The 18,771-nt window shown below is 32.7% G+C and overlaps 1 protein-coding gene across 2 annotated transcripts in view; it reads right to left on the minus strand.

Annotated features, from left to right (window-relative positions):
• The window catches only part of NCAM2 (neural cell adhesion molecule 2), a 503,824-nt gene that overhangs the window by 120,813 nt on the left and 364,240 nt on the right, over nt 1–18,771 (minus strand). For both annotated transcript variants that reach the window (XM_025995672.2, XM_025995673.2), the window contains exon 9: nt 7,026–7,176. In XM_025995672.2, the coding sequence (XP_025851457.1) occupies nt 7,026–7,176 (151 nt within the window). The remainder of the gene's footprint in view (nt 1–7,025; nt 7,177–18,771) is intronic.

The following is an 18,771-nucleotide window of genomic DNA, read 5'->3' on the forward strand; positions in this document are numbered from 1 at the left end:
AAGGAGAGCATGCATAAAATGAATAAGGATAAAAAATGTCAGGAGATAAACAGAAAAAAAAACAGAACAAAGAAATTCAGGAACAAAAATTAATATTTTAAAACAAAGAACTCACTGATTGAGCTTAGGAACAGAAAGGAAATAGTGGAATAAAGGTTCTGTTAATTTGAATAGAAAACACCAGAAATTACCTAATTTAAAGAACAGTGAATAGTTAAAATGTGTAAAACTGAACAGTACCTCAGATAATTTCAAAAGGTCTCACATGAGTTGAGCAAAGCCCTAGAGATGAGAAAAAGATTAGGAAAGAACTAATAATTGAAGAAATAATGTCCAAATTGCTCAAATAGATTGACAAATATAAATTTACAGACTTAAGAAGCTCAGTACACCCCAAACAAAAAACTCAAAGAAAACTGCACCTAACACATTCCATTCAGAGCTAAGAATAAAATAGAGAAAGAAAGTAATTTGAAAGTAGTTAGTGAATAATGACACGTGGCATATAAGGAATTCACAATTCAAATGATCATGAAATTCTCATCAGAAACAAGGAGGTTAGAAGATAGTGGAACCAAACTTTAAAAAAAAATGTCAATCCAGAATTCTTTCCAGGGGGAAAAAATATCCTTCAGGAATGAGGGATGAGGAGAATATTTTCAGATGAAAAAAAATAGAGTCTATCCCAAACATATATGCTCTAAAATTAATGGAGAAGAAATTTCTTCAGGCTGAAGGATTATACTATCAAAAAGAAATTTGGAACTTAAGGGATGAAGAAAAGCAAAATAAATGGTCAATGGATAAGTGAATTAAAATATTTTATTTTCAGTTCTCAAAAATATGTACGACCATTCAATAGAAATTTAACATACTTTCTGGTGAGATTTCAATGAATATAGATATAATGCATATGAAATAAAAAATAAAAAGATCAGTGGTGGGCAGGTGTAAAGGTATCTATATGGTTGTGAAGTTCTTCTATTTAATATAAGGTATCAAAATATTAGCTCAATGTAAGACTGTGAAATGTTAGGTTTGTGTATTATAATTCCTAGAGAATCACTTAAACAAACCAAAAAAAAAAAAAAACACAACTATATTGCCAACATAAAAATTAAAATAAATATATTGCCAACATACAAATATATAGCCAATATACAAATTAAAATAAATCAATAAAATCTTATATGACTAAAAATAATGAAGAAAAATCAAACAGAACATGAAAAAAGAGAGAGAAAAAAGTATAAAACAAAATTTTACACCTGAATGATATTATATCAATAACAGCATTCAATTTAACAGTGTAGCCTATGAACTATGACAAACTATGAACCATGGACAAAATATACTCCAAGGATCTCTTATATGTATGCTTACAGTTAAGATTTTTTTTTTACATTTTTAATCATTTGTAAGAGAAAAATGTATGAGCCTTTAAGATAGTTTGTAGGTGACAGAGATTATATCATGAAAATTTAAAATATTTATTAACTGGTCCACTTATCACTGATTCCTACTTTAAACACTCTAATGTTAAGTTAGAGATTGACAGTATGAATGAAAAAGCAATATTCTGTCATAAGCCACCTAAAAAGACACATTTTAATTTCACATAAAAATAGAGTGAGGCAGAAAGTAAATAAATGAAAAAGGGTGTATAAACAGTAAGAACAAGAAGTTATGACTAGTTATCTGAATATTAGGCAAAATAATTCTAGGCCAATGATTAGTGGAGAAAATAAGGGAAATAATTCATGAGGAAAACATATGTGGGAGAGCAAACAATGACCTGCCCCTCCAAAGATATTCACATCATCATCTCTGGAACCTGCAAGCATGTCATTTTACATGTCAAAAGGAACTCTGCAGCTGTGATGAAGTTAAATATGTTAATTTGAGAAGAATATCCCGGATTATCCAATGTGGGTCTCATGTAATGGAAAGTCAGAGACAGAGAAGTGAGAAGAGCCCCAGAATTAGATGAGGTGATGTGAGAGAGACTCCATCTGCCATCGCTGGCTTTAAAGATGTTAGAGGACCAAGAGCCAAAAAATGTGGGCAGATTTTAGAAGCTGAAATGGACAGAAAACAATCTGCCCTAGAGCCTCCATAGAGGAAAACAGCCCTTCTGACATTTTATTCAAGTGAAAATAATTTTGAACCTCTGACCTCCAGAACTGAACAATAATGTATTTGGGCTGTTTCCAGCAATTAAGTTTGTTGTCATTGGTTTTAGCAGAAATAGAAAATGAATACAACATACAAGCTATAAATGAGCATGGCCTCAATGAACTTAAAGATACGTGATGCAAAAATCAACAGATTAAAGGGAGAGAGAAAAGTTCACAATCATGGTAGAGGATTTTAACAACTCTCACTGTCATAAAACAGCTCTACAAAAAAAGTCAGTAAAGACAGAATTAACAACAGTGTCACCTACCTCTATCTAATGGATATTTATAGAACACAGTATTCTATGACTACAGAATATATATGCTTTTCATATACACTGTGTAGTTGTTGAGATAGATCATATATTGGGGCATAAGTCTCAATAAGCAAAAATGGCTAAAAATCACACAAGGGAGTTTATTTATTTATTTATTTATTTATTTATTTATTTATTTATTTATTTTTAAAGATTTTACTTATTTATTCATGAGAGACACAGAGAGGGAGGCAGAGACATAAGCTGAGGGAGAAGCAGGTTCCTTATGAGAAGCCTGATGCGGGACTCAATCCTAAGACCCCAGGATCATGGCCTGAGCCAAAGGTAGATGCTCAACCACTGAGCCACCCAGGTGACCTAAGGGGGTATTTTTATACAAAATTGAATTAAATTAGAAGTAAATAATAGCAAAATATGTAGGAAAACACTAAATATCTGGAGATTAAATCTTTACAAATAACTATGGGCCAATGATGAAATCACTAGAAAAATTAGAAAACATTTTCAAATAAATGACAATAAAAATATAACATATTATAATTTTTGGATTATGGTGAAGTATTGTTTAGTGGCAAATGTAGAGTCTTATATGGTATTAGAAAATAAGAAATATTTAAAGTAAATGACCTAATATTTCACTTCAAGGAAATATTATAATATAATCAAAGGTCGAAGCAAGTCCAAAATATATAGAATGGAAATATTGAAAATAAAATGGAAATCAACAATCTAGAAAATAGATTTATATACAAAGAATGTAAATTAACAAAGTCCAAAGCTAGTATTTTATAAATATCAACAATATTGACAAATCCTTAGCTAGAAAAAGGAAAGTCAAAATTAGTGCTGAGTCATTTTGATGTATGACTGTATGAAAAAATAATATATATTAACTCCACAAAAATGAATCCAAAATAGATCACAGACTATCATGCAAAATCCAAATCAACAAAACATTACAAAAATAGAGCCTAGCCTAGAGGTGCCTGGGTGGCTCAGTTGCTTAAGGGACTGCCTTCAGCTCAGGTCATGATCTCAGGGTCTTGTGATGGAGCCCTGCATCAGGTTCCTTACTCAGCAGGGAGTCTGTTTCTCCCTTTAACCGCACTCATCCCCACTGCTTGTGCTCTGTCTCTCAAATAAATAAAATCTTTAAAACAAATAATAAAATAAAATAAAATAAAATAAAATAAAATAAAATAAAATGAAAGCCTAGTCATAAATCTTTGTGGTCGTAGGTTAGGTAATGATTTCTTAGATGGAACATGAAAAATATCGTGAGTCCAATATGATAAGTTGGACTGGAACAAAATTAAAATATTTTGCTCTTCAAAGAGACATTTTTATTCCAGAAAAAAGAACAAATCTCTACACAATGTTCAAAAATGTTCACAAGAGCTTTTCTTAATAGGCCCAGACTTAAAACAACCAAATGCCCATCAACAGGTGACTAAATAAACTAACTTTGTTTTATTCACACAATGCAAAGACAGAAACAAATTATAAATTTTTTATTCATAGTCAACATATCAATGTATGTTGACTGAAAGTGCTTAGTAAAAAATTAAAATTAATGTACGATTCCATGTATATAAAGTTCTGGAAGTGCAACTAAATAATAGTGATAGAAAGTAGACTAACAGTTGCTTGGGGAGGAGAATGAAAGAATAGATTACAAAGGAGCTTGAGAAAATCCCTGGAGGTTATGTAAATGTTTGTTTAGATAATGGTGACACATATGCAGGCACTTCCATATGTCAAAACTGTTAACATTTTGCCCTTTATATATTGGCATCATAACTACAGTCCAACTATATTTTAATAAAATTTTCAACAAGGGGTATTTATTTCTCTAATTATTCTTACTAAAGAAAAATAAAATTCAATATTTAATTGTTTAAAGGAAAAACTGATCACATGCTCTAAAAGCTATCCATAAAACAAAAATTATTAAGACAATGGTTCAATAGTTGAGACAAAGTATTTTATTATCTTTGAAATAGATTTACCTAGCCAGCTTCTAATCAACAGGTAGCAACAACAATCTCAAGGAATGTTCAAAGAATTCTCAAAACATTCTTTTACAAAGAAAGTTGTTTCTTTTTGATCCTGGCTAAATAAGAGATACTGTATAATTTGCTGGTGAGCTTTATTTTAAACATATACTTCAGAAAATTAAACAGGCAAACCAATGTCTATACCTTTAAGCAAAGGAGAAATGCCTCTGTGATCAAAAACAACTTGTACTTCGTTATATTAGTCCTTGAAAAAGAGTATCCTAAGCATGTTTTTGTGTGTGTGTGTGTGTGTGTGTGTTAAAGTATTCATGTTATTAGAAGATCACAAGAACATGCAATTTGTACTGCAATATACAATCATTTGTTTACCCTATTGCTTTCTACCTATTTGAAATCAGTAATAACTAAAAATCTCATGTCATTATACATCAGCATTTCACAGTATCTTGATATTTTTCTCCATCTATCTCTTGAAAATTTGAATTCAAGTTGAGGTTTGATTTAAATCTCTCTCAATCCCAGTGTTCTAATGAAGCATGAGCTCTGTTTTATTCATTTTGTGTCTACAGTCACTCAGTACCAATTCTAAATCTTAAACAGCTTAATGAAAAGATTCTCAGTTTGCTCCAGTATGGCATTTTAAAATTCTTTTCAATGAAGTTTTAAAACAGAACAGAAATTGTAGACCTTAATTTAACTTGTTATTTATTTCATAATGAAAACTCAGGTAGGCATGCATGGAGGACAATTAAGAAGTTCTAGGATTGTAGGATGTGACTATGCTTGAGTAAAAGCATTTTTACATGGTTAAGTATAATGAAGCCCCACAAATTTCTTCCCTTAACCTTCTTAATTCACGTATATGGAAATCAAGGTCCCAGGGATGCATGTCAAACAACTAATTAGCACCAAACCTAGCACTGATATATTAACCTAATATTGCCTATAGGACCCAGTCAGCCTTACTCTGTTTTGGAAATATCAACAATGCTCATTTCTCATGAGCTCCACTTTTCTGAGTACTTATAGCAATAATCTAGTAGTAATTCTAGGATATATTAAATAAGCATTTAAATATTTACAAAATGCGAAGGAAAAAAGCCCTAAAGTAAGTTTTATTAAGAGAATATGATGCCTACCATTTCTTTGGCACAGTGAGAAAAGGCTGGAAGTATTCTATGAACTGCCCCTCCAAACTGGTTGGGCAGCTCTAATATAAATCATGTTCTGGCACCCTTAAATTTTTGCTCATGCAGGTTCACATTTAAAAAAGTAAAAAAATAGTAAGGTAAATTTTGACTTAAGATACTTATTTTGAATTACAAAATATAAACAAAGATGTTAAAAATTTGAGAAATGTTCATAATTTGTACAAATGCTGTTGACTTGAAAAAGATATATCTATTAATATATGACATATTAATACATATAAAATATTGGGAAAATAGCAGAAAATAGTGTTAGGAAATAAAGCTAAATAAGTTATCAGTATCACTTCTTCCTCTGTGCATACCGTTATTATGGCATTTTTTTTGCTGGTCTCTATTTTTTTAAGATGTATGGTGACAATAAAAGGACTTTCTTGAAAGTTCTCTACCTTTAGAAAATGAAACCTGCAATTTGTGAAATAATTATTTAATATCCTTCACATTTTTTTTGTAATTAATTGGCCTTTCCATGAATTTCTTAACAAGAACACTTATGAATATGTAAAATAACATGGATTATTTGTGTCTGTTCTTGAGGAAATATTTACTTTCTAAAGGCATTTTCCACGAAAATACATCTTATTTCACAGTTATTAATCACATTTTATCAATATTAACGCACAAGAAATTCTCCAATGTTTTGTCAATAAGAGCATGTTATACATCCCCACTATGACCGTTATGTCCTCTCAAACATCAGAGAATCTCCAACATTGATGATTCCTGAATATTCACTGAAAATAATATTAAATTTCTTCCTTTTTAGAAACATATATGTGAAATTATTCTAAAATCCCACTCAGTGATGGAAGGTGGATTGTGCATTAGCCTTCATATTCCCCAAATATTACATCTCCTTGTCATAATTCCCACTTACAGACAATAAACACTACTCTGATAAAATATGAATGCTGATACAATCATCTTAAAAACAGTATTTCATATCTTATGAGGATGCAAAAGAATTTAACAAAATAACTACACAGGTGATACACAGGACTATTACTATTATAAATAAACAGATAAAACTCTAAGAAGATACTGACCAATTATTGATAACTAATGCAATTCAATTTGTATTGTGTTTGGGTTAAACACTTCAAAAAAGAAAATCAAAGTTTTCAGGATAAGTAGTATCAAAACCATTAAATCTATAGAGTACTGTGAAATGTCCTATAACATCCACTAGATGTCTCTAATAACTGACTTTGAATGCCAACAATAGATCTAGAGCTATGCATCAAATCATGAACTACACAGGTATTTCGATGATCCTACCAAAATTCATACTTGTCAAAGCAGAAAAAGTTGTTTTAATAAACATACAAAATGAAAATAACTTACATTCAATATCAAGGTACATGCTCTTTTGGTGCCCTCCAATTCTACTTGCAGCTTCACAGTCATATCTCCCTGAATCTGACAACTTCACATCTTTAATATGCAGTGATGAGCTTCCATGCTGCCCTTTGACTTCGATACGGCCATCTGGGCTCTGTTTACATCGATTCAGGAAAAAGAAAGATTTTACGCTTGTTTTGTGCAAAATTATGACCAAACATAGGGTGTTTATCACATATATAATAAACGAAAAAGTCTTACCTGCATTACTTTTTTTAAAAACCAATGTTTCTGTGTTTATGACTTTCTGTTTTTAGCTTTTCCATTTTACCCACCCACTTGCTTACAGGGACACCAACATGTAGTAAAAACTTCAACACATATTTTATCAACCTCTTTATTTAGTGCACTCTTTGCTTTTAAAAAAGCTTGCATGTTCTAGGCAGGGCTTTGTTGGCTTCCAATTATGCTCCTCACAAACAGAATGGAACAACAATGCCCATTCAATTCTGGCTGAAACCCACCAGTGAAAATGATATTCCTCCTTCACTTTAGTTTCCATTTCATCAAGTAAAGTCAGTGTATAAAGATGTATGGAAATTAAAGCTTTAAGAAGAATTTATATTTATTTTGAATGCATGAAACAGCACTGCTCCAAAGTCTATTAGGTACCATATTTATAACAGATAAATTATTAAAAACAGCACTATGTAAGTCATTCTTAGAAAGTAAACAACATGAAAAAGATTAATCACATGCCCTATGAATATTGATGCAAATCAAGGAGTTGCTCATAATCCAATAGCCTAGAGATTATATTTCAAATAAGAATTCTTGTGTGCAACCTAATCGGTATACCTACAATTGTTTTCTTAAATCATTTAAATACCTTGAAAGCACACATGTTAAAACAGAGGTAGTTAATTTACTGAATTTTACTTTGCACAATCAGGAAATATAGTGGTATCTGCCATTTTATAATTCATTTGTAACATGTACTTTAATATTATTGAATTGATTATTTTCAATATTTGAGGTTTTAGTGCCATAATAAAAACTACATGCCATACATTTAATTTGAAATATGTAAGTTACTATGTAATAACGTAATGGCTGTTTAATTTTCTATATAACTGAAATTCTATAACTGAAATGTGTCCTTTGTATCATTAAAACTTGTTTATTTTCTTTTATTAATATCAAAAGTCTATTTTAAAGCTCCTTTTCAAACATGAAGTTGATTGGGACACAGTATGATCACTTTTTTGCCTTCTAGTTTTATAAAGGAATGCAATTACTATACAATCATATCAGCCACTCATAATTCATTTACTATCATGATCGTAAAAATGGTTTTCAAAAACAAAGGAACAAAAATATGCAGGGAATGTATTATGTGACCCAGATCAGACCAAAAATATGTTCCTCAACTCTCAAGTATTGCTAGAAAATAGTAAGGTAAGGCTTTCAAGCAAAAGACATTCTCTTTTTCCAATAATTAAGATGTTCAGTGGCCAACCCAAGTACTTACTGAAGAGAAAAAAAAATGCAGAAACTCACGAAGTTAAAATTAGGATGAGTAATCTCAAAAAAGCAGAATGGCCACTTTGTTATACAAAGTAACTAACTACTTTTTGATAACTAAATGAGTATTATTTTCTTATCTTACTGCATTTCTATCATTGGACCCTACAAACTACCCTTCTGTCCTTATGTGCAAACTTCCCTTGGCTTTCAGGACACCCACACTCTATTGTGTTTTCTCCCAGTGTCACTTTCTGACTACTTGTTAGTCTGGGTTGAGGTTTCCTCTCTTTGGGGGCCCCTGTATTCTGTCCTGAACACAACCAATGAACTCTGCTTAGACATTCTCATCCCCTCCCATATTAGCAGTTGTCATGACCTGTAGTCACTCTTTCTCTAGGCAAGATTCCTCTTTCCCAGGAGAGCTATGGAACCAGATATGTCTCTTTCAGGACATGCCCATTTGATGTTTCTCAACCAGCATGGGTATATCTGAACATATCACTTCCTCACCCAGCACAACATGATCTACTCCTGTGGTCTTTCCTTCCATGAATGGTACTAATCGTTTTCCATGCTCCATGGTAGACCAGGTCTTCAGTCTTAGATCAGTTGCTGAGTCTTTATCCATTTACATGGTAAGTGATGATAAATCTCAGTTTATCATCTTGTTCAACATTATCATGTTCAGTGTCTACCAACTGTATTTCCATGGACCTATCTGCTCTCTGCTTCTCCTATTTGTAAACTTAGTCGTGCTGCTGAGTTGGAAGAATGTTAACGGGCATCTCTGGGTTTCAGAGAGAACAATCACACTCAGGGTGAATGCGACTGAAAAAGATTCCCTGACTCTGCAAAAGCCATCAGCATAATGTTATTTCCTATGTTTCTCTAGCAAAGTCTCATTGCAGATGCAGAAATTATTTCTTGTGTAGCTAAGAATATGTTTTTCTAAAAGCAAACTTTTAATTCTCCTAACAACTTCATGAAGGTTTCATATACCATGTGCTCTATAATCATGAATAACATTGTACTGACATCTGAATAAAATCCCAATGTCTCAGCCTGACATTTAAGGACTTCCATGTGACATCTCCTTTCTGTCTAAGACATTGATTTTTTGTTTAAGCACACTTTATAATTTGGATACCATTAATTTGGATTCCAATTAATCTGAATTACTGTCATTTCCATAAGTACCCTCCACAGACCTGTCTCAACTTTTCCCCCTTTACCTCTTCTATGTTTACATGGCAGGGTTCTGTCATCATCCCTTTAATTTCTTGGGAAAATATCAGTTTATATTAAAAATAAATCAACTGTTTTATATAATTATTAAATGTACTACTTTGAACTTTGAGCTTTTCTTAGAACACACTACTTTTTCTAATCTAATTGGAACTTCAGAATTCATCCTGTAGGATATTATAGTTGAACAAATGTGAGAACATTTTTATTTTTATGGCACTTTATGTTAAAGTCACCTGGACTAGTACCAAGAACAGGGCCATTATATTCTAATATCTTTAAAGCAAATTAAGTTATAGTGAAATTTAGATATAGTTGAGTAAAGGAAAAGTATTCCTCCAGCTATTATTTACTATGAGTTAAAAATTTGCAGTTAGTAACTTTATTAATGTGATAAAATACCTTTTTAATAATACAAAACAAATTCTTCATTTTTCTATTAGGAAAAATATTGTTCTTTCACAGAATTGATAGAGAAAATATGCCTCCTTTGAAAATAAACAGGTCCTCATGTTATTACCTGCTGTAAATGATATGGTTTTTGACTTATGAAAAACTGGTGTCTTTAAAAATTAGTATAATACTAGTAAAGATGTTGGAATTGAAAAGTTATTTTCAATGTATCTGAAATTATTAACAGAAATTCTGGAAAACAGAATTTCTTTGGGAAAGTGTGTGATTCCCTGAGAAATCATAAGTCATTTTCAGACTTGACATTGACTCTGTAATAATTACAATGTGCATTTGTCTCAAATACTTACATTAGAAGACCAAAGTCATTCTTTCTCATATCTGACGTTTCAAAGGACATCTTTCTCTTTGTGTTACAAAAAGGCATTACATATTTCTGAGAGAAAATTAATTTATATCTTGGCTTTGATTCACCACCTACCAAATATTCATGCAAGACACCTGATATTTGATTGAGACAGGTTAATGGGCATATTAGCTGTCCATCTAGTATTTTCATGTTATATCACTGCATTAATAAGTAAGATGATTAGAAAGTAAAGTGCCTGACTATACATTATTATTCCAATCCTTTACAGAAAGGGACTCTGATTTGACTTAATGCTATATTCTTTGCCTTTCCAAAAGGTCAATTTAAGAACTGCTTATTTGAATGATATTTCAATATTTTTATAAAATGGTTATTTATAGAGTGTACTGAAAAAAAGTTTATTGATAGAGTTTACTGTCCAATCAAGAATCACTTAATGATAAGAAAAAGAATCACTTAATGAAATACCTATGTGATAACTACCTTCTAGGGTTTAGTTCCAACACAAATATTTTGTTGTCAATTTTAATTGCTGGACTGTTGAAATTATGCAATGTATCATGTTTACAGGTTGTTTTTGTGACCATGCTGACCAGATATTTATTGCCAGGTTTAGAACCCAATTGTAGTATACAACACATTTGAGGTGGTGATATTCCCTATCTGTAGTCTATATACTGATGTCATTGGCCCCTTTGCCCTTTTGGGAGATTTGTGAATTATGTCACTTAGTTACTCAGCAATTGTTTTCTTGTGCAATTATTCTACAAAAAGCACCCAGGCACTGGAGATACATGTTGAGCAAAACTGAACCATTTTTACCCTTTGGGAGATTAAAATTTGAAAAAATAATACAAAAAAACCTGAAAAGTACCATGTAGGAATGCCAAAATTCCATTTTAAGGATGAGTAAATGGAGGGGTGGGGTAGAGTGAGAAGAATGTTCCCTGATAAACTGAGGTTTGGATTATGATCTGAGAATAATGAAAGAGGAATAGTTTATAGAGAGAACTTAAAGCTGGTGCCCCCAGAAGGCATTTGAAGCAACTGAGAGAAGCCAGCAGGCACAGAGAAGAGAGTGAGGGTACAAAGGCTCTCCTGATGTTGAACTGGCAAACAGAGACAGCACGCCGGACCCAAGACAAATACAGACACACAGAAACCATGCATCCCTATATTATACATTCTGTTTGCCTTTTTGTAATGGCATTCTAGCTTCATTGACTGTAAATTAAATGCAACTCCAAATACTTTGAGGTAATGTAAAAGCATAACTGTTAATTACATAAACAAGGAAGTATGTTCCAAAGGTTACTGGTATTAATTTACTCAAGCTAACCTCTCAAAATTATGTTAACATTGGGTTAAGTTGAATAATTTCTGCAAGAATTTTAAACAGAAAGATTCTCTTCCTTCCTTATAAGATTCCTATACCTACTCTTAGCATTAATTTCTCTTTCCTCTGAGCTTGCTCCCAGCTTCTTAATTTTCTTCCTGCTCTGATTCCCTAAACTGAACTTTTGTACAACTACCCTTTTTTCTAGCATTGCAAATTCATGTAAGGAAGAGTGATATGAACAATGTAATTTCTTAATTTACATAATTTTTCCCTAGGTTCTAATGCCCTCTTCTCTCTTTGTATATAGAGTCAATAATTTATTCAACAAATAGGACCTGAATATAGCGCAGATAGCAGGTAACAGTGGTAGTTAAGATACTATTTTAAATGTTCTACATTTATTAGTTCACTAAATCCCCAATTAATCCTAATACTACTACTATGAGATTTGGACTATTATTTTTCCCACTTTAAAGATGAGGAAATGGGGCACCTGGGTGGCTCAGTGGTTGTGCATCTGCCTTTGGCTCAGGTCATGATCCCAGGGTCCTGGGATTGAGTCCTGCATCAGGCTCCTTGCAGGAAGCCCTCTGCCTATGTCTCTGCCTCTCTCTCTCTCTCTGTGCGTGTGTGTCTCTCATGAATAAATAAATAAATAAATAAAATATTTTAAAAAATAAAGATGAGGAAATGGAGGAACAAAAACATTAAATACACAGTTTCCACACATCTTACAAATTATAGCACTGGATGTCAAGGCTGTCTGGCCCTGGAGTTCATATTTGGAATTACTTTCCTTATGTGGCCCATTGCTGAGCCATAACTATGGGGTTGAACTACATATCTTACCACTATGCTGGTTTCTGAGGACATCATAATGAATCAGAAAGGCAGAGCCTTTAGTCTCATAGGTCAAAGGGCATAGATGAAAAAAATGACAAATCATAATGCATGCTGGTATAGATGAGGTTCAGGAAACAAACATGATACAGTCTATGGAGGTGGGGGACAATGTCTTACAGGTATGTTTGTCTAAACTGAGATCTGAAGGATAAGTAATAAAGATGGGTCCAGCACCAGGCTGACTACATAATTTTCAAGACCTACTGCAAAATGAAATGTGGGATATCTTGTCTAAAAGATATTGTGAATTTCAAGGCAACCACAGCAATACATGGAAGCACACAGGGCCCTTGTGAGTGTCAGGCTCTGCACAACTGTGCACATCACACATTGACAAAATTGCTCTGGCCAAGCTAAAAGAAGAAACAAAGGAGGAAGGAAATGGGAACTACATAGGCCTGAACTAGAAGGAAAAAAATGGCACATTCAGAAAGATGAAAGAAGCTCACTGGAACTAGAATACTCAATATAAAGTAGAGAGGGGCAAGAGATAAAGTGGCCAGAGAGGGACAGGACTGCTGTAATGAGGCTCAAAAGTCAAAGGAAGACCAGTAATAACATGAAAAGATGCTCAACATCATTAGCTACCACGAAACTGTCAATCAAAACCACAATACCACTTCACACCCTCTGGGCTAGCTGTAATCAAAAAGACAGATAATAGTATCAGTGAAGCTGTGGACAAATTGGCTGGTGGGTGAGAATGAAAAATGGAGCAGGTGGTTTGGATAAAAAAATATGACAGTTATCCTGAATATTAAACACAGAGTTATCTTATGACTTAGCAATTACACTCACCAGAGAATTAAAGATATATGTGCACACAAAATCTTATACATGGATGTCCATGTATAGCATAACATAGCAAAGTATTATTTGCAGTATTATTAATAAAACCACAGAATTAAAGCACTACAATGTCCATCTACTACTGCATGCATAAATAAAATGATCTAGTCATACAATGGAATGTTATATGGCAATGAAAAGAAATTAAATACTTACACACAGGCTACAATATGGATGAACCTTGAAAAATTAGGCTAAGTGAAAAAAGCTAGTAACAAAGGCTACATATTGACTGCTTCCATTTATATGAAATTTCTAGAATAGACAAATCTATGGATACCGAAGTATAGCGGCAGCTGCTTGGGGAGATTGAGAGTGATGGCCAAGAGGGGAGGAATTTCTTTTTCAGATGATGAAAAATATTCCAAAATTGATTTTGTGGATAATTGCACAGCTCTGCAAATATACTAACAGGCATTTAATTGTATTCTTTAATGAGTGAATTGCATCCTGCATGGATTATTTGTAAATAAAACAGTTAAAAATTAAAGAAGGAAATTGGGTGTTCCATAAGCAATTGGAAAAGGATATGAAAGGTTTCAGGCCTACAAGGCAAATGTGTTTGCTCTTTGAAAAGATCATTCATGCTGTGGGGTGAAGGATGAATTCAAGAGGGAGAAGGGAGGCCCATGGGAAGCATACTGCATGGATAAGGTGCTAAGAAAAGGTAGTGGTAGTGGAGATGGAGAGAAGTGAATACATTCTATAAATGCTTTAAAGGAGAATCAACAGTGTTTAGTGAATGATTGGATGAGAAATGGTGATGAAAGAAAAAGGGAAGAGAGTATCTAGGTTTCTGTCACACAGCCCAGGATGGGAAATATTCTCTATCATTAGTAAACTGTTGTATGTCTATAAATTATACATATGCATGCATATATTCATCTTTTATGATATGTACCCATATTTTAATAACTGGCATAATTCTGTTCCATATTATATTTTCAGTACTTTAAAATTGATATTTAAAATAGAAATGTTAATAAATGAGACGTTGATATAAATTGAAACTAGAATAAACTCTTCACAGATTTTAATTTCAAAAAAAATTATATAAGGTGGGTTCCAACTAACAGTTGTCAAAATGATGGTTTTCAGAATGTGAACTGCTTATTTCATATTAATGCCCGAGTGTGATGCCAACTTTAGCATAACATAGCAGCTAAGACGGCAGAACCAGACTGGAAAGTTTATATCCTAATTCTGCCACCTACAACCTTTATGACCTGGAGTTAATTACTTAATTTAGCTGTATCTTAGTTTCTGTCTGTATAATGGGAGTGCAACACTCATAATCTGCTATGCAGATTAAAGGAGTATTTGTAAAGAGCTTAGGATGTGTTATTACATGATAAATAAACTGGCATAAAACATCCGATATCCATATCCAAGAGATAAATATGTAAGTTTATACAACATTCATTTCATTGTGATAGCGAAGGGTATTCTGTCTCACAGAGAAATAATAACTCTCCTATCTTCTTTTTACTCACCAGTGCATTACTACTGCTAGACTTTTCTCACAGTCCCATAAGCTACATCCCAATTATTTATAATATTTTGTCAATGAAAAATTTGTAATATATTCAGTAAAGAACAAAATTAAAATAGGACAAAGAAACTACCATAGGAGAGCAAAATCCTACTGATAAATGATAAAACATTTCACACATCAATAATTAAATTACTGAATAATGGGATTCATATTTTATTATATCCATAATGCTAAAATAAAACTCTAGATATTAAATTTGTCTGTAATTGCCATCACATTTGTGGACGGTCTGCATGTATCCTTGACTTTGCTCTTCATCAGGATGACCTTCCCTATTCAAAAACCATGACTTTGGTGTGAAAGGTCAGTCTTGTAAGTGTTACACTGATATGAACTCAATGATACCATTCAATGGTTTTAAAATTTTAAGATTCCAATGATTATGCATCACCTCCCTGAAATTTATACTGGTCAAAGCCATATAAAGTAACATGACCCCATGTCTGTGATATTCACTATTACTTATTAGGGCCATTCATTGTGATTAGAGCTCCAAGAAAGTAAATTTTAATAGGAAGAATATGCTTATAGTATAACTGACCATAATTCTGGCATAACTGTTGGCTAATCTGCCTGACAAGACTTATTTTTTGTTGTGTAATTATGTATGGCATTTTAATCTAACCTAAGGATAATAAAACAAAATATTTGATATCAGGATTGTTTAGAAAATTTAAAACACACGAATTGAAGTCATAAGTATGGGACTAGAATAGAAAGTCAGGACTTAGAATATACCACTGATTCAAAGTATCATCTATGTAAAATTCTAGTGCTTTCTCCAAGGTTAAGAAATCAAGAAAAATAGAATGGTCACTATCATTTCTGGAGTCCCATTTTTTTTCTGTGTATCCTTTATAATGGAAAATAAGATATGTAAGAACAACTGGTTATTAAAAAATCAATAAGAAGTAAAGAAGCCAAGAAGATACTCAGATCCAAAAATCACATCCTCTATTAAGGTAAAATTTAGTTTCATGTCACACAACCATGGAAAGACAGAAAAGGGTTGTGAAAAAATGAGGAACATTATACTCTAAACCTTCCTAGTCAACATTTATTATAAGATACTCAGATGTAGTGCAATGACTTACGTCACATAACTGAACTTAACTTGTGAACATTGATATTGTGTTATTAAGTCATACTGCTCTGGAAGTAATATGAGTAATCACTAATAAGCACAGATTTCATGATTTTAAGGCTTTGAAGAATCCATAGGTCACCTGGCCATGTTTTTTATTCTAAAATTTAAAATGTTTTACTGTCTAGCACAAAGATAGTCATTGGAAATAGAAGAAGCACAATATTAAAAATACTAGAATTGGAATAACACAATATTAATACCTGTAAAGGTGAAGAATAGACATGAAATTTCATTATACTGTTCTCTAATCTTTTGCCTTTGTTTTCAGTTACATCATGCATTTACCATGGGAAATTGTAAACAGCACAGTCAAGATGGATCTATTCCTTTAGATCATTCCCTGAACTGTTAGAACAATGTAGAGAAGATCTGAACCCAAAGTCAATACATAAAAATCCATAAATTTTCTTAATTGAAAGGCACTGATATTTCAATGTCATTTATTTTGCCAGAGTTATCACAGTACAAGTTGTCTAATACACAGTATTTACTCTTTGCTGCTTTTTCCCACATCTAGTTAGAATCATATAAGATTAGGTAAGCTCAGTTCTAGGTACATGAAAATGTTATAATCAATTATGTAACCAGTTTAAGGAGTATGGTAATCCAGTTCAAATTCTAGACAAAAGAAGTTTTAAAAGCAGAAACATAATACCAAATAGGAAGTAATACAATAATGTTATATGAAGTGCTAAAAAAAATACCTGACATATACCATATATTCAATAAGTGCTAATTGTAGTCATTATGCTTTTCCATTAGTATATCTTTATACAAATCCTACAAGATATTCTATAATGGATTTTTTCCACTTTAGTATGAAGAAACTAAAAATATTTTGGGAACATTTTTCTTTGCTCTAATGGGACAAATAGAGCCCTTATCCTATGTCATCTTTGGTCAATACTTAAGACAAAACAAAACAAAACAAAGACAGGACTACTGAAAGAATATATTAGTCTGTTTCCTCCCTGTATACATTTGAATAAGTTATATTGTTCTTTGATTTCACTAATCTTTTCTTCTGTAGTACCTTTTTTTTTAAATTCTTAAAATTATTTTTGAATTTTTTTCTTCTGTAGTATGTAATCTGGTATTAATTCCATGTTTTTTTTTTTTACTTCAGACGTTTCCTGATCTCTAGAATTCTTATTTACTTTGTTTCTTTTGTGTCTCCTTATTATGCTCATGCTTTTTTTAGACAGTATATAAGTATATGTAAAAATACATATATGAATATTCTTTTTTTAGATTTTATTTATTTATTCATGAGAGACACACAGAGAGAGAGAGAGAGGCAGAGACACAGGCAGAGGGAGAAGCAGGCTCCATGCAGGGAGCCCGACGAGGGACTCAATCCCGCGTCTCCAGGATCACACCCTGGGCTGAAGGTGGCGCTAAACCGCTGAGCCACGGGGGCTGCCCATATATGAATATTCTTATCTACTCTCTCCTACGTCATTAATGGATTTGTTTATATTAATTGATGTATTTTTGTTTGCTATTCGTTATATATTTCTTGCCATAATTTTTGATTTGGTGCCAGACACTTTGAGTGCAGTATTTTTTTTTAAATTCCTTTCAGTGTGTTTGGTCTCTTCTCTGAGACACTGTTAAAATCCTTGAAAACAATTTTATTCTTTTGAAATTTTAAATTTTGTTAGGGGAGGTGGGAGCAATCTTTAGTTCAGGACTAATTTGGTTACACTACTAAAGCAACATTGTTCAGTATTCCAGTGGTTCTTTCTATATCTCTGAATAGTCTCTCACACATACACATATTAGTACTCAGCTTAAAACATCAGGGAAAAATACTGAAGATCTTTGGACCTCTCTGTGTGTGAATTTCCCTCTTCCCTACAGAGCTCTCTCCTCTCTAGTATTCCATACTGCGAATTCTAGCACCATGGATGACTCAAATTCGGAACACTGTTTCTTCAACTAAGAGAAACAACCAGACCATTCATCTCTTTGCTGTAGCCTGGAAACTCTCTCCCGACATTATGCTTGAGCAATAATAAGACTCATACCATTTGTTTCTCTTCTCTCAGGGATCAATGTGCTGCCCATAATGTCATAAATTGTACTTGTTGTTTAAAGCCAGAGCATAAATCAAGCCCTGCTTTATCCATTATAAAAGAGAAGCTCTAATAGGTAATTTTTAAAGATTTATTTATTTGAGAGAGAGAGCACAAGGAGGGGCAGAGGGAGAGGGAGATAAGCAGACTCCCTGCTGAGTGGGGAGCCCAACATAGGCTCAATCCCAGGACCCTGAGGCTGTGACCTGAGCCAAAATAGAGTCTGATCCTTACTGCCTGAGCCACCCAGGGGCCCCAACAAGTATTTTAAGTTGTCACTAATTCCACACTTACCATCAGAAAATTTACCTATTTACCCTCTAAT

Source organism: Vulpes vulpes, chromosome 15 (assembly GCF_048418805.1).
Source record: "Vulpes vulpes isolate BD-2025 chromosome 15, VulVul3, whole genome shotgun sequence".
NCBI lineage: Eukaryota > Metazoa > Chordata > Mammalia > Carnivora > Canidae > Vulpes > Vulpes vulpes.